A 24488-nucleotide genomic window follows, 5' to 3' on the forward strand; every position below is an offset into this window, starting at 1 on the left:
GTGTAAGTAAATGTGGGCTTAAGGGGCAAGTTTAATGAGGGATGCTGAGAAAGAAATCACCTGATGGAGGAAGTGAAACCCCATCTTCATGGGTGCCCGACTGCCACACCGTGTTCTGAATCTCTGATGGCTTTTAAACTGAGGGGGAGAAAGCTGTTGTGATAGTGTCACTGAACACTGTAGAACGTATTTCCATGTAAAAACTTTCCTGGATAGGAAATTCCAGTTAATAATTTGGAGAAAAACCTGTAGTAAAAGTTGAACATATTAACTATTAAGAGTTTAATTTCAGCTCTGGGGGAAATGATCTATCTAGGTAGGCACAGCAGAAATTATGAGACTTCAGGCAGGTTTTACAGATGATTTTCTTTCTTTTTAAGAATAATTGAGTCATTTTAATGATAAGCCTTGCTTGACTTCTTTGAATGGACTGCATGTAATTCGTTGTCGCTGCAACTTTGAAATGTTTTGGCAGAAAATGTATCATTTAGCTCCCTTTTTTTTTTTTTTTTCCTAGCAGCTGCCTTTAGTATTTGTTCATTTTCTGCAACATACAACTTTGCAGCTTCAGGTCAAATTCCAGAAACAGCTCTGTTTTCTTTGTTATCTCCATGGTTTCCTTCAGGATGAGAGAGAATAATTACACAGAACATCTTTTCCAAGCAGCTGGAGTCAAATTCCAGCTGAGTGCAGCACCTGTGAGGCTGGTGCTGTGCTGCAGGTCGGTGCCAGCCCGGGCTGCCGTGACAGAGGCTCCGCAGCGCTCGGGCTCGTCCTGCTCGTGCTCCTGCCCTTCTGTGAGCTTCAGATGGCAGTGATGCCAGGGAATGCAGAGTGTCTGGTTTAGAGTAATTAGAGAGATGATTTGTGAAATGCTGGCTATTGATTTAATTAATCACCAGCACAAAGCTATAAAACCCATATTTTAAAAATCCCTGTTAGTTTGCCATGTGGTTAATAGATTGTGGCACATTAAAAAGTGACACGGTGATGTATTAAAAATGTTCCACCTAAGGTTGGCTAATGTCCTCGAGGAACTTGTGCTGTCTGCTTTATGCAACAGAAGCATAGGATTAGATGCTGAGCTCTTTAAGGATTGAGTATTTCTGAAAACATTTGTCTTTTGTATAGCATCTGTTCATTAAAATATATTGTGACATATTTCTTAACATACAAATGATGTTTATGGAATAGTTTTAATTACAAGTTTTTGTTTCATTTTATTATTAGAAAGAATAACTCTATTCCCCAGTATTAAATTGTAATGTTTATTACTAAGAAAGATGTAAATAATTCTTCTAAAGTAGGTCATTCCTTCTCTTCACAACATGGAAACTAAGGACAGTTCTGTGCAATGAATGGATTTTTGTTGCAGCTGTGGCAATTGTACTTTGATAAATCTGAACATGTGTTTTCATTCTTCAGCAGAACTACTGGAACAGAATAGATGAGGGTCTAATACCCAGGCTTAGCTCAGTGCCACCACAGGCAGTGTGACATCCCTGGAGAGGCAGCTCCAGGCCAGTGTTTGTCTGGTGTGCAGCAGTGTCTCTGCTGACCCACTGCAGCAGGATGCTCCCAGCTGGACCAGGTGCTGCTGGAGGGTCAAAGAGAAGCTGGGGCCATTTGTCCTAAAAGTGATATCTCTACAACAGTATCAAGTGTACCTGACACCTGGGCTGCTGAGGCAAAGGGCTCAGGGTTTCTCCCTTCAATCCAACTGAAATTTCTCAAGAAAAATTAACAACAAGAAATGACATTCATAGCACTTCAAGTAAAACATTTTGTAATTTAAAGTGAGTTGTATAAATGAATGTGTGTTATTATGATTGAAATATGCTGTTTCAAGAATTATATGTTGTATTCTTTGCTCAGGACTTGCATAATTTTATTAATTGTGGGAGTGAATGCCAGGAAGGAACAGGCAGTAATTTGGGATACTTGGTTATGTGGTTATAGATGTAAATCATGGTTTTGAGGTGCATATATAAAAATTCGTTCAGGTGGAAGCATGGAAGGAAAACTGTCCAGCTCTGGAGGCTGTTTCTCAGCTGTGTGTTGTATAATTAACTGGTCCATTAGGAGGGGGCTAGAATAAAACATGAGTATGTTAATGCAGCCTGGAGCTGATGTTGTAGTGATCATTGCAATGCAGATAAAGCATTTCTCATAACTGCTGCTGCCTTTGAAACATCTGGACCTTTAACTGAAAAACTGTGTGGTGCTATACAAAGCAGACATGCTAAGTAAAGTCAACAATTTAGAATAAAAAATAATAGTGTGTTTTTACCTTGTAGTAATATATTTACTTTGTAAAATATTTACCTTGTAGTTAAATATTCATACTTAGTTATGCTTTGTGTAACAGGAAATTACTGGGTTAAATTTTTATGAATAGTGACAGTGTGAATAAGATAAATCAAGTATTTAAAAATGTTAATGGAATTTTACATTGTGATCTGCCAACTCTGCAGCACGAGCTAGGATGGTGCAAAGGAGAAATCTCCTCAGAAAGGAGCAGTGAGGACTGGCAGGTGTGCCAAATGTGACCTGTCACCTGCTGCCAGTGCTGAGCCACTTGACCTCACTAGTGGTATTTTCCCTAAGAGACCTGAAAATGACAAAATAATCGTGTGGCTGTAGTAGTGAGAAATACCAGTACTGTTTAACCACCTGATGATGCAAATGTCATTCTTACTTGGCCATAGCAGGGTGTGTTGGGAGATAAAAAGGATAGGGCTACCCTGGAGTTTCAGATGAACACCAGTGTGTGCCTCTGAATATTAATATAATACACAACTGAACGGGCATTTTCTCCATCTCTGTTATAATACAGTGCAAATAAACCAAACAGGCTATGTTATAAATACTTAACCTTCATAGTATGTTGTCTGGTGTTCTACTCAGTGCACCACAATCTATGGATTGCAGCAACAGGGTTCAGTGCTGGGTGGTGTGGACTGGGCAGTGAGCCTGGTGAGGGTGCCCATCCTCCTGCTCTGCTGCCCATCTGCTTGCTCAGAACCAAATGCTGGTAGAGTCATCTCATTGTGCCATAGAATGAAGGTTTTGCCATATGTGTAATGAAAGCTTTAAAGATATTTGATTATCCAAAGTTTTTCTTTAATTATCTTTTTTTTTTACCCTTCTTCTTCTATTCAGTCCCTCAAAAGCTGTTTTGCTTAGCAGTGAATATGACTGTTTTATTCCCACTCTGGACAAAGAAAGAATTGTTTTATTTAGTATAAAATGATGCTTTTTCATGGTCATCTTAGAAAAATATAGTTCTTTGTGTTGCCATAAACCTTTGTGCTCTGATCTGCTAGACCTTTTGTTTGTGTTGTAAATGCTAGGTTAATATATTTCAAATTTTTCCCCTTCATATATTTTCTATATGTTGTTTAAATGCGTGTGTGAGTAAGTTATGTTCAGGAAGCAATTGCTGGATTGCATAGTATATTAAATACCCTGTCACCCCCCAAAAAAACCAAACAACCCAGTTCACTGAGTTTAAAAGTGAGAAGAAATTTCACATTTTGAAAAGGATAAGCATTTATTTCCATTTTGTGTAATGTTTAGCATTGTTTGCTGGGAGGTGAGTCAATGACTTGAATTAATTATAATTACTGAAGAGACATATACTGATTGAACAAATAAAGTAGTAAGCTCATTCGTGCCAAGGCTATCTAATTAAATGTTAACTTTGGGTAAGCTAGATGTGCATGAAAGATTAATTTTAAGAGGTTTTTATGACTCCCACTAAATAATGATTCAGTAAAATCTTTGCATTATATCATTAGAACATCTCATCTTAAAGTGATATAACGTTTAGTCACAGAACTATTGTACAGGAAGATGCAGTAAATTATTATTGTTGAAAATTTATCACTTTTTGCTGAGAAATGTTTATGGACTTTGTTTTAATTTTCTGCTGTGGTGTGCAGTGAAGCAAATCAGAAGTGAGAAGGATACAGTGTACACATTTTTCTCAATGACTGTTTCATTAGTTCCCATTAGGCAGGTACTGCAGCACTGTGGTTAGGAGTGAGGTGTCCTGGGGGTGGACAGACGGTACCAAATTCCCTCTTTCAGCTGGAAGAATGTAGGCAGCCCCACAATAACCTGTGCAAGATACACATCATCTGGTGTTGGATGGAGATATAGATTTGCTGATGGACTTTGAAAAGTTGATTTTAAATCTTAGAAAGACTTCTTGTGTTGTAAGAACTGAGAGTATTTAAACAGAAATAAAGGAACTTAAGTCCTTTGTTTATGTGCATGCCACGCTTGCAATAATTTGGGAAATAGTTTTTTGCCTCTTCAAGCCTGTGTATATGGCACAGAGTCATGTCTCCTCTGATGAACTGTAGATGATGAAACATCCTCTTTGCTTCAAGTGAGATGAAAATGCTATAGAAATACCAAACAGAATTTTTCCTAAGATCAGACTTCTGGAGAGCACTAGATAGCCTTAAGAGAATCCATTAATCAAAATACTAGGAAAATTTTCTGTGATTTATTGTATGTTTTCTGTGTTAGCCAGTTACTTGTCCCTTCCTTAAAGGACTGGTAGAATATAACATTTCTAACAATAAAAGCTTAATGGAATCAGATTTGTGATTTCCTAGAAAATTAACGAGATATTTTGTCAATTTTATTCCAGACTTCATTTGTCAGAACATACAGTGTCCAGTGACAAGCTAAAAGAATTTTTTGACAAATTAACTATGCCACAGGTGACAGATCAGGAAAATGTTAATTTAACAGCCCCTTTATGCTTCCCAGATTTATTGGAGGCTATTAAGGAAACTCCAAATGGTAAGGCCCCTGGCCCTGAATAGATTTTCCATTGAATTTTATACAGGAACTATTAATAAAGTTTGATGCTGCCTTTTTGAATATAGGTAATTGTACTTTATTTCCTCAGTCTCCTCAGCATTTACAGTTGGAATACAATTTTTGGTTGGGAGAAAAAAGTAGCTATGCTTCCAGTAGTGTCTGTAACCTGGTTCTGAATGCTTTGTCCTGAAGAAGTGACCAAATAAAACCCACAAGTTATTGCTAGTTAAATCCAGCATAGCTCAGGCTGTGAGTCTTGGCCACCAAGACTAATAATTGAATCCCTAGTCAGTCCTACCACCTACAAATCCTTGCCTCATAAGCTTTGCCCACACATCTAATGTGTGATAGCTGCAAGATCAAGGTCCCTAGGATGCATTTGTTTTATAAACACGTGTGTATTGGATTATGTGCTTATAAAGCAGTCTGTACTTGTAGTGGCTAATGGAATAATCTGGTCTTTTTGGTTATTAGTTACAGCTCTTGGTGTGTTTGTCCTCTGTTTTTATGCTGTGTATATCACTTGTAACCTTGGCATCAACTCTCACAGCTGGTTGTCAGTTTTTCTTGGATTTTCCATTATCAGGACTTAGCATTACTTACAATCCTGCCATCCTTGGATTTAAATATGTGAGTAACTTAGCATGCAAGGAGTCACGTTAATTTCCTCGATAACTGCTATTTACTCATTCAAATGCAAATGTAGCTGGAACAACAGGTCTGTGGTGCTGGGTGGAATCCCCAGTCCTGACCCTGATGTCTGCTGTCCCGTGTTCCCCTGGCTGGTGTTTGCACCTGGGCAAAAAACAGAGAGACTTTGAGACTGCTAAAAAGAAAAAAGAAAAATTAAAGCAAAAATACTTTTTTTAGCAGCTGTTGTTCAGTTATGTTAATGCTGTCCTTGGAGAGATGAGGTTGTGGCTCTAGCGGGTATCTTGAAGAATCACACACACACAGCTCATCCAAAGGCTTGGTCAGGCTCATCCCAGCAAGGTGATGGAATGTCCCATGGACTGTTACAAATATAATATTGCCTTTTAAATGAGTAGCAAGCTTTTCTTCCTCCTGTAAAAACATGGGAAGGGAGGTATCTGGACTATAAAAATGCTTTCTTAAAAACAAATTCATTGGATTTGGTTGGATTTTAATAACACTTTTAGCTATGCTAGTATGAATAACTTTAATCTTTAAATTCCTATTATTTCTCTAATTTATAATCACACTGAAGCATCAAATGGTTTTTAACAATATATTGAAAATAGCACATGGCATTTAACTCCCTCTTTTATACTCTCATCATAGATTTATGATATTGAATTCTTTTATTCCGTTACTTAGAATTCCAAGTGATTAATTCAAATAACACTTTCTTCTCTCAAGGGTCAAGTATGTATACAGATAGACAGAGATGTAAAGTTACACCAGGGGTGCTTTTGAAGAGGGGTTCAAGGCATACACTCTTTTGTCTATTGAAAAGATTACAGGTTTCAAGATGCAGTCTTCTCCATGGTAGATTAAATGGGTTGGTTTTTTTTCTGATAATACAAGCTTCCTAGATCTTTATGTTGCAATGTATTTTGTTTTTTAATTTTTTAATCCCCACAATGCCAAATAAATATTTTTATTTTTTTTTTAAATACAGCAGGTTCCAATTTAAGAAACAATATTAGTTAATCCTTCTTGGTTTTCTTCAGATAGTTCGAAATAGTTTAATGTCTCCATTGCATGTGTGATTTTATTCTTCTCTTGGTAAACCAAGGCCAAGCCTAAGGTTTCTTTTTAAACATCATCTTAAATTCCTTATATGATAGACATTCCTTTTTGCCCCAGTTCTGGGCTTTAGTCCTGTTACCTGGTTTGGTTAGCTGCTTGTAGGTAGGCTTGTAAGTCCCCTTGTCCCCCCCATCCCACCCTTTTTTACTTTCTTTTGGTCCTACAAGAACATGGGATCTTGCAATGAAGTTCAGACTTCTTATGGAAATTGTTTCCAAATATTTCATCTCATTTTTACAGATGTGTTAAACAGCAGTAGAAGAACTGGAATTTAAATGTTGAAGCTTCTTCCAATTTTAAGTCATAGCAGTGTATTTTAATCTTTCTACTGAAAAGAATTCCATCCATACCAGGTTTTGTATCAGCTCTGTCATACTTTTTCTTTTATACATTCTAATGAAATATATTTTCTCGACAGGGTCATGTTGGTACAACGGCAACCAAAAAAATTGATGTCTACCTCCCACTGCACACAAGCCAAGACAAACTGCAGCCCATGACAGTTGTGACGATAGCAAATGCCAAGGTGCATGACCTGATTGGACTAATATGCTGGCAATATACAAGTGAGGGACGGGAACCAAAACTGAAGTAATGTTCTTTCTTTACTACCTCTTGATCTCTAATTTTCTCTTCTGCAGCCTTTTTACATAGTGAAATGGATTTCCATGTCAATGCTTTTATAGATAAATCTTAGAGAAACCACCTACACATTTATCAGGATTTCCTTTTGTGCAGTACACATGCATCTATATCCATTTCTCTTTCAATTAAACTACCAGGTACTGTACACTGAAAAGCATATGAAACATGACTCTGTAAATGAATCATAATTTCAAACTGCTCTATGAAAAAAATGATAGAAATCTTCTCTCTTTTGGTATCTCATAGCCATTTTTTGTTTTATGCCCCATCTATTTTTTGGCAGTGTCCTTAACGTCCACAATCTCAAGGATGTAAAACAGTATCCTCTAACTCCCTCTCTTGTTTGATCCAGGGGAAGGTGCCCAGATTCTGACTCTGGTTTCTCTGCATGGTGCTGGTTCCTCCTTCAGATCCATAGGGAGAGGAATAATTGTACTGGATAACACTGTTTCTTGGCAATACTGTTAGTGTTCTCCTGAAACTACAGAAAAGATTTTAGCCATAGTGAGTGTGCCTAAAAACCAGAATTCTTTCATAAAATGTTAATATTATCCTGTACTTGATTTCTGCTGTCATTTTGCTGATGTAATAACTTTAATTCATGACTCACATGTTAAAATATTTGTTTTTCTAAGAACTGACAGGTGTGGGGTATAAAGGTACTTTTCTAGGTTATCATCCTGGAGATAGAACTAAAATAAAGATATACAAATAAGGACCCTGAAAACAAAATCAGTGCCAGTTGTCTTTGAAATTGTGAGCAAAATTGTATTCTTTAATTCAGAAGCCTCAGTCATGCAGGGTTTTTTACTAAGTTTTACAGAATGCTGACCTGAGTCACATTGGCATTTTGCTTAAAAGAGCAGCATCTGTGTTGTCCTCAGAAATTCTAGCCTCAGTTAATCAATTGATTTTTCAGTATTTTTGGTAATCATTGCTTATGTCTTCATCATGAAGGAGTTCTGCCCCTAAGATTCCTGTGTCTAAATGGATGGGGTTTGCTATGCAGGAGAACTATTGGTGTTTAGCAAGAGCAGTTATTTTATCATGGGAGGTGACATAAGATATAAAACAAGTACTTCAGAGACACTTGTCTGAGCAACTTTGGTTTTGTGTAGTTTTGTGTAATACTTCAGTTTTCTACTGGGTCATAAAACATAAAAGGAACCCAGAATAATTTGTTATGGAGTTATTAGTAACAGATACTATTTGGTAACTGTTCTGGTACAAAGAAGGTTAACACTTTTCGTTCCATAGGAGTCATTTTTCACTTTTTTCTTGTTCCTGGAATTTTATTTTTTTTTATCTTACAGTTTGCTCTTTCAGCATTTTTCAGAAGTGCTTGAGGACTTAGTTATCTTCTCTCCTGTTTTAATGGGGAAAGGGAGATGCTGAGAGGTCGCTTGAACTTCTGGAGGATTGGGTGATTTCTGTTTTGTAGATACAGGGGAATGCAGAAAAGCAGCCCCTCTTGGAAACAGCTTCATGGGTATTGTTGTCTTGGATATAAGATTTCCTTTAGTTCCTCTCAGCAAACATATGAGACATTTCAGAGGTTAAACACTTCAGTTTGATTTGTCATTTTTTACACTAGAGAAGAAATATAAAGTTATTTGCAGATGGTGCCATTTAATTTGCTGTTATTAATTTATGTTGTTATATCCTAAGTTCAAAAAGGTCTTCTTAGTGGATGATTAGCTTATTTTTTAACGAGTAAGACACCACTAATGTCAGTCTTTGGACATATATATTTTTCAGGAGCACAGCACACTTTAAATGGAATGATGCCCCTGAGTAGGAGCGTTCCATGGAGCATCATTGCCCACAGCAAAACTCAGGAGTGGGAGGAAATGAATTTCACTGTCTGCCATGAAGGATAAGATGTTATGATGTGTCAAAGAGTGATTAAGGAGGCTGACTAATGTAATCAAATCTCAGGACAGAAATGATAAAATAAATAATGGAGGCATACGTTCATCAGAACAGTCTAACAGCAGCCATTCAGAATCTGGGTACAAATGCTCGGAGGAAGGGGCAGAGCCTCAAGATCACAAGAAGTTTGTTTTCTTGTGCATTTTTTAATTATTTCTCATGTCTCCATCTTTCTTTAACATTGCTGGCTGCCTGTCCTGTAACAAGGGTAGATTTAACTTTAGAGTAAGTCTCATAATTTCCAAATAAGGGAAGAGCTTGTGCAGGTTGCACATTCTACGCTTGCTATTTGGTCCTGATTCAGTTTAGAGCATAAAAGGAAAAAAGTCAGGATCATTGTAACACTGCACTGAAATACATAGAGAGAATACTTGACATCTGATATACAGTGCATGCAGAATGACAAATATGCCTACTGGTAACACAATTTGAGAATAATGAGGAGGCTGTAGACTTCATGATTAAGAGAACCCCTCTGCCTTTAAGAAAATAATATATTACTGCCTGATTCTTCTTTCTGAAAGGTAGATTTGAGTCTGAAGTGAATGAGTAATAGTTAACATCTTGGAGAATGTTTTGCATTTAGTTAGGCTGCCTTTTTTCATTATAATTCTATTTGTTTCTATTGAGTGTCTTGATATGAGTCCTAGCAGCCCTGCTTCTGGCCTCTTACTTGTGAACTTTCGTCATAACCCACTGCACTGTTCTCCTGCCAAGCCCTGACAGATGTTCTGTAATGATTCAGCCTGCAAAGAGTAAACAAAATCCCTTTCTAGGAATAAGTTAATAGTGAGATGTAAAATTCAGATAAACTTACCCTTTTAGAAGTTAAGAATGCAGTTACATGTGTCAGTTGTACTTAACTTTTGCATTCTGTCCATAGCAAACTGGGAATCTCAAAACTTTGCACCTTGTAGTTTGAAGCCTGAAGTTCAGGGCTTTGATCCCATCCTGGTAGAGTTTCAAAATGCAGAAAAATTCTACCCGTTGGATTTGTTTTTTCAACAGATTGTGACTTAATCTGTATTAATGTTCAGGAGCCTTCTCCATGTTTGAAGACATGTGTAAACCCCCTAATTTACGGGATTTAACCGACATGGTGTATTTTCCGTAAAATTGGTGGGAGAGAAGTTGTTGTCACCACCACCACCTTTTTTTGGCACTTGGATTGCTTTGAGACCACACTGAATCTGTTCTGCTGCCTGCGTGTCTCTGTTCCTCCAGCTTTAATGAGAATTATGCAAATGCATCAAGAACCAAATGAAAATGTTAACTTTATTTATACAGAGCTTTCAGTGCACTCCAGGTTGCACAGAGAAGAATTCTGTCAAGTGAGCAGGTTAGAAAGCCAGCAGTGGAAGGCAGAGAGCATGGCTGTGGGGAGATGGGTGTCAGGGGGCTGTACAGATGGGACATCTCATGGCTTGGGGTGACTTTGAAGTGACGTTAAACTGGACAGAGTGAGCATGCAGAGCTTGGGGTCTGTGCTCTGAGAAATCTCAAAAGAATAAAAGGAGGACAGGAAAATCTTGCCAGGCATTTCTCCTTACATAAGCAGGATCAGCTAAATCTAAGCCACTCACGGTGTTTTTCTTAAGGTCATTCCCACCTGGCCTGGCAGAGTGCAGCCCCTCTACCTCCTGCCCCTCCAGGCTCCTGCATTGGCAGAGCCCTGCTGCCCAGTTTCCCCACAAGTTACTCAAGCACTACTGGAAAAGTTAAAATTTAATTTTACAGCAATATTCCAGTTCTTTGTAACAGTCCAGAGACTTGTGAAAGTTTATTTAATAGTATTGCAGAATTTTCAAAATTTATAGTGACAAACATTGCTGGATTGCCTTTTTGTTAGCAAATTTACAGCTTACATTAATAGTAATACATCATTATTATCTGTTTTATATAATAAATGTCTTAGTGGTGACAAGGTGCATATAGATCACCTGGACTAAGCACTCTCAATAAAGCACAGTTGCAACCAAAGGTTTGTGAATTAATTGAGAAAATTGCAAATCAGGTAGTCAGCGAAATAATTCATTGTCACATCCAATCAATAAACTTTGTAAATCAACTCATTTAATTCAAAAAATGATCTATATAGATCAAGCAACCAATTAAACAATTAGCATACACTTTGCAATTAATTAATTTAAGCATCAATCATGCAATTAAAACTCCAATTTTAAACTGCAGAGTTTAGAAACATGCTGCCACACGAACACTCCAGCTATACGTCGTGGCCATGGAAAATGCCTGCATGCTAGGCACATTTTCAATACTAAAGAATACTTATTTTCAACTCAATAATTTAACTGCTAGCACTCAAAATAGATTTTAATATTAAGAAGATACTTTTAATAATCTATTTGGTATATAGTTATTTCCTTATGTGGAACAAAAGAGGCTCAGAGTTTTCTTATTTTTTTACACTGGGTTCTGTGTTATTTAGTTCTGTTTGTTAGTCTATATTAATTTTTAACTGGGTTTAGTGATTGGACATTTTAGGTATTTAGAAAAGGGGGCTTTCCTACCAGTTCTACTATGTTGAACAGATTTTACTTTTCCTGTAGTTTATTACACTCTTTACCTGTCTGAAATCCTTCTAAGTTTTTCAAGCCTGCATTCAGTAAACTTTTCCACAGCTGCTTGATCTATGAAAAATAGACCCTGGTTGTTTGTCTGTAATTCTAAAATGTAGTAGTCTCATAAATAAATAAATTTTTGCAAATGGAGAAATATTACTTCCAGCTTTATGAAGTCATGAAACTTTTATAGGCTTTGGTATATTTTAATCACTGTCATTTTACTTGCAGTTAACGATGAAGTAAGACTCGCTGCTTTACTCTGAGGTTTAGGGTTTTTTTCTATTACCACACAGCTATAGTAGCAAGATACGCTGGGATATATTTATATACATGCCACCAGTGGCTTCTCAGCCTGTTACTCCTCTAATAGGCAAGGCTGCTGATTTGTTTTCTGCAGCATTTAGCAGCTGGTATTGATCGGCCGGACTGAATCGCTTGTCTGGCTTCCCTCCTGAATCAACTTGCTTTGTCTTTGTTTCAGCGACAACGTCAATGCCTACTGTCTGCACATTGCTGAGGATGATGGTGAAGTTGACACAGATTTTCCACCCTTGGATTCCAACGAGCCCATTCACAAGTTTGGCTTCAGCACTCTGGCACTGGTGGAGAAGTACTCATCACCCGGCCTGGCAGCCAAGCAGTCACTCTTTGTCCGCATGTGAGTATGGACCCTGATGTCCCCACCACCTCCACGTCTTTTCTGCTCTGCCTTTCTTCATCCACACGTAGCAGCACTGTGGGGCACAAGGGTGTTGAGGGGTCTCTGTAGATGATACCCTGGTCAGGGTCTGTCACGGGGCAGGTGGAAAAATAAATGCTGCAGGCATGGGAAGGTGAGCCCTTCTGTGTTGTTAGTGGAAAACACTGAACTGTTGCACTCCCACTAGTGAATATTTAGAATTTACACACAGTCTGAGCTCAGAGTCTTCATTTTGCGCCAGCCATGCTGCTTAGTAATGGCAAACATATTCTGAATAATAAATGAAATAATGGATATAATAGCTTTAGAGAGTTAAAATGATAAAGTCATTCATGTTGGATATCCAGAGGCCTTTCAATAGGTATTAAGAACTGATCTTGCCAGTGACTTCTTAGTTATTTGGAGAAAATTTATTCAATTTTAGCAGTATAACGTACACTCGTGGTGTTTGGGTATTCCACATGAGAGCCTCTTTAAAAGCCTTTAGATGAAGTAGTAAGATTGCATTTTAAGACTAGCTAGTGGACTGAAAAGCAGGTATTTTTAAATACAAATAGTTGCAAAGTACATGGATGACAATGTTGGAAATGAGCAGAGAAATGAGCAGTAAATGAGCATGTCAGTTGGAACAGGACTGGACACGCTACTTTGGAGTCCAGAATAATTTTGAAGAGGAAGACCCCATCCATCACTCACACTTGAAGTTGTCTGATTTGTAGCTCCAGAAGAATTTGCTGCATCTGTATCAGTTTTTAAATGATATGTACTGTGCTTCATCACGTTTCTTTTTCTTTACCTATGAGTGAAAAATCTTTTAAACCACTGGAAGGCCTTAATTACTATAACAAAATGCTGGTAGCATAAGCCACTTCTTACTTGGGTAAAATATTTCATGTTTGGATCTCTTGAACTGAACAAGCTAGTAGGGTTTTTCTGTCTCTTGGACATTTTTTTTAATTTATAAAGGTCTATTTTCATTTCATAACCATATAGCAGGTTCCAATTTGAAAAATCAGACATTTAAAAATTTTTCTGAGCTATTTAATTACATTTTTATATTCTTTGTTGTGAAGTTTGTTTCGTAGAGGCATTCTAAAGTGTCCTACAGAAGTAAATTTTCAGAAATCCCATTTGTATTTCCCAAAGGCCCATTCACATCATTCCCACTGTATTATGTTACTGGAAATCAAAATAACCAGTCAACATTATTTACAAATAAGTTATTCAAGGTAAACATGCTCAGCTGTGCTGAACTGGCTGCAGTCCTGTGGCAGCAGATGCAGGGAGGAGCTGGAGCAGTCTCACCAGTCCTGTTGCAAGGTCCAGTTTTGGTCTGTGAAGGTTGCAGCCATTGAGACTGGGAACTGACTGACTTGTCCAGCTGTGGGACTGCAGAATATTTAGTTCCTTCTGTCTGACTGAGGAATGCTCTGTTTATCTGAAAGCAGGAATATCCCTTTCACCTACATGCATTTTTCAAGAGTTAATGCTATTGCTGTGATTTTTATTTTTAATATTTTAGGATTCCGTAATTGTTTTATCTTCAAGATAATCCTGCATATTATCAGTCTGACCAGAAAATTCCAGCAGGTATACCAAAAATTCTATTCCATTCCATTCTTGGGAGGACCATGCATCCCCTAGAACAGAGAATTACTTTATCATCACTTGATCAAAAGACTGTTACTACTATGAATTTTAAATGTGTGCTATCTTATTTTTGTAGGGATTTGTGGTAAATGCTGCATCTTCTTCCTTCCCTGTCATCCTACTAGTGCATGTAATTGTGGCTTCTTATTTTGCATCTCTTTTTTCCTCTTTGTGCTGCTGAAGTATTTCAGCTGCTGCTGTGTCAGGCTTGTGACTTGTAATGTCTGTTAATATTGAATCCCTGTTTAAAAAAGTTGATGCTCCTGAGAAGCTTCCTGATGAAGCATGGTATTTTATTTCAGATCTCACCCATCCTGCATGTTGGATATATTTTCAGATGTTGTGCAGTTAGCAAGCTGACAGTTATGGAACCTTGCTGGGGACCCTGTTTCAGCAGGACATGTTTGAGCAAAAACAGTTTGCAGAACTTCATACACTTAAACTCCTGCCAAGGCAAACTCTTAGCCACTTGAGTTAGTTATAAATACCCAGTGGCAGTGGTTAGAAGTAGCCCACAGTGTATTTTATATTCTGAGCTGAATGTGAATGTCTCGGTGGCTATATAGAGTAGTAAATAATTGAGTTTGATTAGGGAGAGGGACCTCATTATCCCCCCACCTGTGCCCAGCTGGTAGGGGAGGGTCGAGATGAAGCCATTAGCTGTCTCTCTTACTGGCATCTCAAAGAGCTCAAATACATCTGTGTCTTATTTTCTTTTCTGGCACAATCAGTCGAGCAACCTAAGCAGGCATGACCGAATTTGGCAAGTTCCAAGGACTCTGGCAAAGTTACACAAGGAGAAGACAGAGGGCAGTCATTCTGGCTTCTTAATGCCCATTAGTCTAGCGAGTTACGATTTTGGAAGATGTTGGTTGTGGAAAGCAGTACTTTGTCCAATGTCAAACACAGCACTCGCAAACAGCCCTCTTTGATGTCAAGGATGATTTGTCAGAGGAGTCACACACAGCCCTGCATTCATTTAAATGCAGACTTCTTGAAATGATGAAGTAATACCTGAAAGACTCTGGACAAAGGTAGCTTAAAATACATCTGTTCTATCACTGAGGCTTTTTGCCCTAGAAATTTTAGTATCACAACTTGACACACTCAGTCTAATGGTGTTTCTAGGAGTTGTAGCTCAGCTGCCAGTTGGCACAGAAAAGAATTTTGGCATACAGCTCTTCTGCACTGTAGCACTTATTTTCTGTGTTGATATTATGTTTAAATCACTTTGACTACTGTTTATGTATTTTTCAAAGCAGCACCTTTGCTGTACTTCGGAGGTATAGCAACGTTTGAAACATTTGAAACACATCAGGCTTTTATCAAACATTTAAAAATTCAATTCAAGCTTTGAAATGTTATTTTTACTTAGATTGCAGAAGCACTTCCTGAAAGGCCTGTTACAGTTTTTACATGGGTGCAGGGAATCTGCAAAGTATACTTTGGAATATTCATGAAATGCAAATTTCAGGAAGTTAATGTAGGTGCTGGAGTTAAGAAGATGGGCTCCCAGCACAGCAAACAGGGGGAAGTAGGACACCAAGGAAGTCATCAGGACAGGAAGCTGAATTGTGGCATGTCTAATGACAGCTGGTAGTAGTGTCAGAATACAGCCAGTTAAACCCAAGAGCACACAGTTATCTGAGGCTAACCTGAGATGCACAAAAGCAAGTTCATTTTGGCTCAGAAAAAAAAAATTGCAGTTGGCATAGTTATTCTGGTTCATATCGCTGTGCACTTTATCTTAAAAATTACCCAGCTTAAGTTAAGTACATTGCATCAGCTGGGATTTTTAGTCTTAACTTTGACTTTGTGCTGATCAAGTGGAAATAGTTATTAGTCATTCACAGACATTTTCAACTGTGCCAACCATTTTTTGCAGCAAGCTTTAAGTGCTATAAATTCCATTTCTGTGTTTTTAAAAAAATAAATTAATTGCTCCATATTGGAAAGGTAGCTTTTGGAAAAGTTTGCTTCTCATTCAGAACAGAAGCCTTTTGTCCTTTAAGAGTAGGGTTTTTATTTTGTTACACAAACAGAGCCCATGGAGAGGTCTCTGCCTGTTTCCCTGCTGCCTCTCAGCACCTTCCCCCCCAGGCAACACCCGGCGTCAGCCCATGGAGCTCTTGCCTCTTCTGTTGTTTTCTTTTTCCTCCTCTGAACCTTGCCACCCTGGCTCCAGCGCTGAGGCTGTAAAAGAAGATGGAAAGCCAAGTTACTGCAGAATGATCACTATCATTAACATTCACGGGTGGTTCACTTATCATTCCTGACTGCACAGACATGGCAGCCGTTATGAAACGTCCACAGGTGTAGCACGATGATACATATTACATTGTGCCACAATGGATTTATGTATTCTGTAACAAAAGAAAAGTGTAATGAAAAAATACAGAAGGTAATCCTTTATTCCTCCACTGCACAATTTATCAGTAATGCCTGTGGATGATAAGTGCCAGGGATTTCCTCTGCTTGATTTAAACCTTGTCACCCAGGTATGTTTTTGCAAAATGACAGAAAATACAAGCTAAGGAATTTCTTCAGCTTCCAATTTGTAAGCAGAAGTTTTAATTGATGGAATAGCATCTGCCTGTCTGTCCCGTTTGCTAGAGAGTTGGACTTAAGAGTATTGCACATTAGCAGAGTAATCTAAAACATGTAATTTACAGTTGTGATTAAGGCTGTGATGGAATTGGGTTGAGTGAGGGCAGTTCACATGCAGTGTCAATGCGGAGCAAAACTGGGAAGCTGACATGGTCAGGTTGGGTGTGTATTTCTTCCTGAAGAGCCTCCTGGTGCTGCTTTCCCATAAGGGAGGGTTGGTTGTGCTTGGTGAGTGATTGTCCAGGCAGGGGTGGCTCCTGGTGGACACCACTCCAGCACATTGGTGACACTGTGGGGCTTCCCCTCCTCTGGCACACTGGCCTGGCTCCAGGGTGATGGCAGAACCTCTTTGGGATTAAATCCCCTCTCAGCTCAGATTTGTGGGTTTACTGAGTGCTAAAATGTCCTTACTGAGGTTCTGCAGGGAGTTTTTAGAGGACAGTGGTAAGCCAGGGCAGAGGGAGGGCAGCAGGATGGCTGAGCTGCCCAGCACAGACCCGCTGGCTCTGCTCCAGAGCAAATATCCGAGAGTTTACAAATGCAGGGTGCACTTTACATTTCACTGCTCTTGCCAGAGGCTCGCTTACTGGATAGCACACTAAATATAGTAAAACACAGAGGTTTTTCTTATTTTGCTTTGATCAGTAAAATAAACTTTCAAAGATTGTTCTGGGATGAGATCCAGCTTCTGAGGCAAAGAATGGCCATGGCGCAGGCATGGGTTAGTAATAGAGTGTCAGGAAAATTAGTCTGACAGTTCTCAGGCCAGCTGCTCAATAGAAAGAATCGACCAAGTTGGGATGGCCTGAAACACAAGCGGGTTCAACAGCAGCATGTGGTCTGTAGCAGCTGAAGTGTCAGAAACTGAAGGACAATCTTCCATTTTTGTGAGGTTCCTGATAGGTGTTGGTGGGAGCAGCCCTGAGCTGGGGCAGCTGTGATTGGATTCAAGACAGGAGCTGCAGGCCCTGCTTTCTTTGTGGGAAAACTCTTCTGAAAAACAGTCAATACTGCAGTAAAAAAAATCAAATTGTCACTCCAGTCATTTTGGCTACAGAATGTTTTGGAAGACACTCTTCACTTCTACTTTTGGGGTTTTTTTCTGCAGTATTTTAGTTTGTTTTCCTGTATTTTGGTTTCAGTTCTTTGAAAACCTTCTGTATTGCAGAGCATTAATGAGTTACCTGAAGGCATCAGATGCTTTTTGAGCTGGTGTTCTGTTGGCTGGGTACAGTGCACCGGGCTTTCCTTGTAGCACTTCACTGACAAACATCATGTCATTGAAATAAAAGTGCAGAAGTAGTTTTCTTTTACAATTATAATATAATTTTGCAAGAGGTTTTTCACTTTAGCTCAGCAGATCAGTTTGGGCTAGAGCTGTAATGACTTTGGGCCAGCGGGGTGAGCCACCAGGAAGCTGCTGGCCCAAAGGCAGATGTCATTCAGTGCTTTGCACATTGCAGGGCTCTGTAACATCTTAAGGGAAGATTTGCTCACTAGGAAAGTAGGAAGGTCTCTGCCACATGGCAGCAGTCAAAAACCCCAGAATACTTGGGCTGTACTGAGAATGGTGTGGCACCCCCACAGGCATGGGACTTGTCCTGCACATGGAGCAACAGGCTCAGTTCTGCTCAGGCTGTATCCAACACATGGCAGGAATAAAGAGGGGAAAAGTAGGATGCATGAAAAAGTTGAGAATATTTGGTTTGAAGATGAGTAAGATAGAGTTATAAATAATAAATGGTCTAGAGAACATAAATTTGGGGCTTTTAGGCAGTTTCATTTTGCCAGGAACAAAAAGAACGGAGAATGAAGTTCAGATGAGACAACTCCCAGCTGATGAGAAAAAACCACTGTTCCACAGCAGTGGACTGGTGGGACATTGCTGGGATGAGAAGCCAAGGGGCCAGGGGCTGCTCTGAAAACAGACCCCCCTTCTAGTCACTCACAGCCTGGCAAGTGTTTTATTTTTTGTAACGCATAAATGACCACCCCTTGTGGGTTTCTTGACTGTCTCTTCCAGCCCAATTCAGCTGTCTGCAGACATTGTTGAGTTGCAAAGGTTACCTGGGGTAAGGAAGGGCTGTGCTGTGCCAGGGCACAGGGGACAAGCTGGTGGCCAGCCTATGCCCACACTGGGACTTCACCAGCCACTGTGTCTGCACTGCAGCCAGTGGCCAGGAGAAAGCCTTAGTGAATGGTGAGTGCTTGAAGATGCCATCTCTTCATTAGGTGTGGGCTGGGGGTGCCCATCTGAAGTGATCTGATCCCAAACCTCTGCTCCCAGCGTTTGCATCCTAGAGTGATGTGGGACTCGGGCCTGGTTTCCGTGGGGTCCTTGCGTTGCTTGGACTGTTTGTTACTATCGGTTGTTTTGGAAAACGCCCCATCCGCGGGGTTCGCAGAGCTCTGCTCCCTGTCGGGGTTCCCAGGTGCCCCATCCCCAGCTCCTCCCCTGCTCCAGGTTTCCAGCCCGCTGCCAGCGCCTGTCCCTGCCTGCAGTGACATCTACTGACACAGCCGGGGACAGCTCCGGCCCGGGGATGCTCTGGCACTGTCACTGTCACCTGCTGCCGGCCACGGGCAGCGTGTGCCAGCGGTACCTCGTGTCCCCTGGGCGCAGTCCCCCTCCTGCAGGGCCCCCTGTCCTAAACCTTTCTGTGAGCTTTTGGCCCGTGGAGTTCACAAAGATCTGTCCGAAAAAAGCAGGATACGGAGTTTTGAAGTAATGCTCTCAGTGAGCAGTGCTGCAAAGCTGCTGTTGTTCCTGAGGGTTGTTCTTGGTAATGATTTGTTACACCTGCCAGGGACGTGTATGGAAATGACACTGCAAACTGTTTCTCTTGTATGCACTGCAAAACACCTTGCAGATACTCAATAATGAGTGCTTGAGGAGCTCCACAGGTACATTTGCTCATTTTTCTTTTTTAATGATGAACACAAATTGGTCAAAAATAAAGATAAATCAGGAAAATCTGCACACACCTTGAATCTCAGTCTGTTTTGTCAATTTTTGTCCCTGCCTTTCTAAGGGAGTTTGCTCAGTTTCAAAACTTACTTTGATAGCACAGCTTTGTTAACTGTTGTGCCTAACGAGTCCTTTGCTTGAAGCTAACAAAAATTACAGTGAGCTGCCTGATGATGATGATTTTGTAAAACTGCATGTGCATCTGTCTTGCAGAAATGCTGCTCATGGATTCTCACTTATTCAGGTGGACAGTATGAAGGTCACCATGAAGGATATCTTACAAAAGGCCTTAAAGAGAAGGAAGGGATCACAGAGAGGCTCAGGTGGGTTATTTATTGTATTTTCTGCAGGGTAGGATGTTTTTCCGTTAGCATATTTTATATCTCTGTTTAACTGTTGTGAAAGATGCTCTGCTTTTCAGTGAGTATTGTGGTTTTTTGCACCACTCAAAAGCAGCTCTGTGCAGAGGTTTGCGTTCTAGACACTGGCAAAAAGCAGACAGTGGAGGAGCTGCATAATGTTTGCTGCAGAGCAGTATATCCATTACTGCAAATACTTATTTATGATAACAAAGCCATTTGCATTCAAGTCCAGCTAGTGGTAATTTGAGATGATAGGTGGAAGTACAGGAAACCAATCCTTGGCAGAATTTGTATACTTTTAATTTATGTAAGAAAATGATGCTTAGTATGATTTTAAATAACCTAAAGGATTCATCGTTTACTTTCTGCCATGTTGTCAAAATAGTGCTATTATAGTTAAGGCATATCAACATCTAAAAAAAGAAAATTGACAGTAGTTACATTGACATTTTAGAGCAATGCTTTTCCAGGGTGTAAATGTGTGTTCACATATATGTTGGTTGTGTGTGTATTACAAAAATATAAGCTGAGAGATCTTACCAGAAACCAGAAATAATTACTGTGAGAAATTGCTCTGAGTCTTGTCACACAACAAAGGAACTTTAATATAAACCTATCTATGTACTAGGTAAAGATAAGGGTCTTGTCTTTGTAAATGAATGAAACCTCCTTATATACCCTTAGTTTTAAGTACAGGAAAAGAAAATAAACCCTGTTCTCTTTAGAAAAAGTAGTTCAGTGCAGTTTTTAAACGAGTGTATAATCTGTCATGGATTTAATTAGCTATCTTTGGATGAGAGCTGAAGTTTTAATAAAAGTTAGAAGAGATAACACAGTGAAGGACACGGATGAGCTGTCTCAAGGCCATATTCCAAGGGAACGATAAGAGCTGTAAAAAATGGCAGAGGAGAGCAATTGAATGAAGCAATGAAAATCTGATTCTCGTAAAAAAAAAAAAAAAAAAAAAAAAGGGGAAAAAAAAAAAAAAACCCAGAGGGGGAGAATGAGCTGCTGGTAGGGGTGGTTGTAGATGAGACCCGGCAGCGTCTGCAGCAAATTTGGGCGCTGCCAGGGTCATTTTTTTTTTTTTTTTTTTTTTTTTTTTTTTTTTTTTTTTATTGTTCACCCTGGGCTGTGGCGGTCGGTCCAGATGTGCCAACTGCACGTCCTGGCTTTTGCCAGCTGACTGCGCCGTTTGATAACCAGCTCTCTGGATGCCCATCACTGGCCGCAGAGATAGAATTAAATGATGATGATCTTCCCACAAGTTGGGAGAGGAAACAATGCATATAAATCTTGATTTCATCTCAGCGTGAGAAGTCTTTATCCATCATCACTCATAATGAACAAGTCGTTAGCTGCGATGAATGGTGTTCTGTTTTTTTCAAACACCTCTTTTGTTCACTTTTTTGGGTGACTTTTATTTATTTCCTGGGGTCAGATTTCTCTTCCCTGAAGGGAACTGGCTAAAGGATGCACTTTGCTCAGTCTTTAAACTACTTTTCTCCTCCATGTAACTGATGTTTTACTCTGTCCATTTGAAATTTGATTTTGCTTTTATTTTGCTCAGTAGTTCGGAAACAGAACAGAACTGTCATTTATTCCTTTAGCTGGTACACTCATTTCTACTGTCTTGGCACTCCTGCTCGGACACCTTTGTACTGACAAGGTATATAAGAATGTACCCATAGTTTGGGTGGAGGTTAATTATGTAAGAAATAATTTAAATTTGCTTTCTATAAGCTATCGATGTGACATCTCATCTCTCTGAGATATGTCCATCATCCCTGCTAGAGATATGACCACAGCAGAAGTCATGATAAGAATCTCTTGGTTACTTACAGGTGTATTTACTTTAGAACATGCAGATGAATTTCTTGAAGTCAGTGTTGCTGATTTCAGTTTAAGCTTGTGTAGGGATACCTGCAGGATTAGAGCCTGCAGTTGTAAACTCCATGGATTGGAGTCACTGCCAGAAGAGTGATCACTCTAGTGAAAGGTTTCTGCTTGAATTCCTGTATTAATGATTTTCATAGATGAAATATTTAATATTTAATTTAATATTTAATTTTTAGTTTATTTTTTAAATATTGCTGAGCACTTGTAATGTGTTATTAAAATCGTCATGTAATACATGGGTGAAAGGACTTCCCAGATTAGGTATTGGCATCTGAAATTGGTAAACCATGAATTAAACTTTTTAACTGAAATTATCTTCCCTTATTCCCTGTTATGCAAAACTCTGATCCATTAGTCAGCTGACTGTGGGGTGTAGGGGGGTCTGGAGGGTCTTGCCTGTCATCTTCAAGCCAGCAGAAATGGCAGCTGCCTGCACAAAGGGGACCCCCAATCCCTTCTCTGTCCCCTGGATCCCAAACCAGCCTTTCCCAGCCCCTTCTGCTGCCCTGAGGGTGACAGTGCTGTGGGGCTAGAGGACAGCTGGCACTTGGGATGCCACCACAGTGGGCACAGATAGACCAGAGTGGGAGTAGAAAAAGGTTTTGTGCACAGACAAAAGGAATTTGAGCTTAGACTCTCAGCACAGCACAGACCTGTGCTGATGTCGTTCAGGTCATTACTAAGCAAGATTAGGATGTCAAAGTTCTGAATAAAAGATAAGACGTAATTTAGGAAAAGCACTTCCCATTCTGCAGTGCTTCCTTTTAAGTTGATTTTTCTGATTTTTAGAAAGTACTAATGAAAAATGTTTTAACATACTTATTTAAAGCTTTTGTAATAAAATTGAAATGCCCATGAACTTTTCTGCATGCTCTCCATGTGCCTCCAAACTGCTCTTCACAGGACAAACGAATTCACTATGTTTGCAGCTTATGCTGTTTTCAAGTACTCATATAAGAAATTGTTTTCTCACCTATTTTCACCACTGCATCACAATGTTTTTCAAATTGGTCTGATGTCTGTAGGAAAACACAGAGCTTGGTTGGCTGTTCTGGGTGATGAAGGAATTGCAGAATTTCTGTTGCACAGTCAGGAAGAGTACAGGTATCTGTACAGTTGTGTTCTGGTGTGACCTGGGCTAAAATGCTGCTCTGCTTTTCTCTACCTGTTTTATTCGGGCAGCAGCTTACAAGTAGGTTTTTCAATGAGAAATTGAATTGCAAGTTCCTGAAAAATCCATTTGCCTTGGCCACCTATGAGTGTCAGTGACCTTCTGAGCTTCTCTGTTTTTGACTTTTTTTTAAAAGTGCCATTACCATCCTTGTGACTGCCAGACCTCACCTGCCTCGGCCGCTCGAGGCACAAAGTTTTTCCCAATGAACAGTCACCCAGAGCCCAGGTTTCTGCAGGTTGTTTCAGCACGTGCACTGGCATTCATGAAGCTGTAATGCAAGCTATGTCTGAAAAAAATGTGTTTATTTCAAAATCCCTTTTTTTCGAAAAGACAGAAGCTGAATACTTTTGACTGTTGTTTCAAGCCAAAGATTATTTGTTGCAGCAAGATACAGGTCAGTAGGAGGTGAAGGTGGGCTACAACCTTTGTTGCATAGAAAGCAGCATGAAGAAAATGGCAGCAGTATTCTGGTTGTGCCTAGATCTGTTTAGATACTGTGTTAGATAAAATTATTGCAAACTCTCCAAACTATTGCAGATTTGTTGTGGTTTTCTTTCTTGTCACAAGGTTTTTGCCTTAGACATATCAACTCTTAGCATTTGGAAATAATACTTTTTGACTCAATCAACAGGAAATGCAGGTGGTGAAATAGCCTGTATGTGTTAAGAGCTGAGAGAAGGGCAGCCCTGCAGGCACTTGGTAGAGGATATGGCTGTAGTGATGTGGTGCTGTGGGACCCAGTGACCTGTCCCTCTACAGGCAGCAGCAGGGGGTTAATGCCAATACTGTATCATCTCTTGCCACGTGCTCAAATAACCAACTGGAAAAAGTACACGGCTGTAAGTTAGGGAGAAGCTTGGAACAACCAGTCAGTGATGCATACTGGGGAAGATAAATCTGCAGAGGAAATTGTTGAGGCAGATGTTTAATTAGTTGGAGTCAGGCTGGATAAATCAGGATAGGAGCAGTCTCTGCAGATATGCTGGTGTGCCTTCCCTTTCTTAGGGCTGCTTTCATTGTCTTTAAAAACTAATGGTTCTTTTTGCTTAGGAGAGAAGCAGCAAAACCAGCCATATAACCTCTCTGTTATTGTAATGAATTCCCTTGTGTACACTCATTAAATATAAAATGTAATTGATGTTTTCGTATGGTAATGAAAAATAACTAAGTAGAATACTTTATCATCAATTTCTTTAACCTATTGCATACTCAGCAGCATGTACTTCACATGCATATTTTACATGAGAGCTGGAAATAAAACACTTTTGGTTGTGGAATGAGCTGCCAGAGGAGACGGATCTAATCCAGCAATGGACCACCTCGAGCATGTCTCGGAGACATCACTCACACTAGATTT

General features: G+C 39.6%; 1 protein-coding gene across 1 annotated transcript in view; it reads left to right on the forward strand.

The window, feature by feature from the left end:
- Window positions 1-24488, forward strand: part of MAPKAP1 (MAPK associated protein 1) — an 85905-nt gene that overhangs the window by 28368 nt on the left and 33049 nt on the right. The window contains 3 exon segments of the mRNA XM_030461348.1: window positions 7031-7203; window positions 12253-12429; window positions 19910-20019. Coding sequence (XP_030317208.1) covers window positions 7031-7203; window positions 12253-12429; window positions 19910-20019 — 460 coding nt within the window.

This window comes from Calypte anna, chromosome 17 (genome assembly GCF_003957555.1).
Source record: "Calypte anna isolate BGI_N300 chromosome 17, bCalAnn1_v1.p, whole genome shotgun sequence".
In the NCBI taxonomy this organism is placed as follows: domain Eukaryota; kingdom Metazoa; phylum Chordata; class Aves; order Apodiformes; family Trochilidae; genus Calypte; species Calypte anna.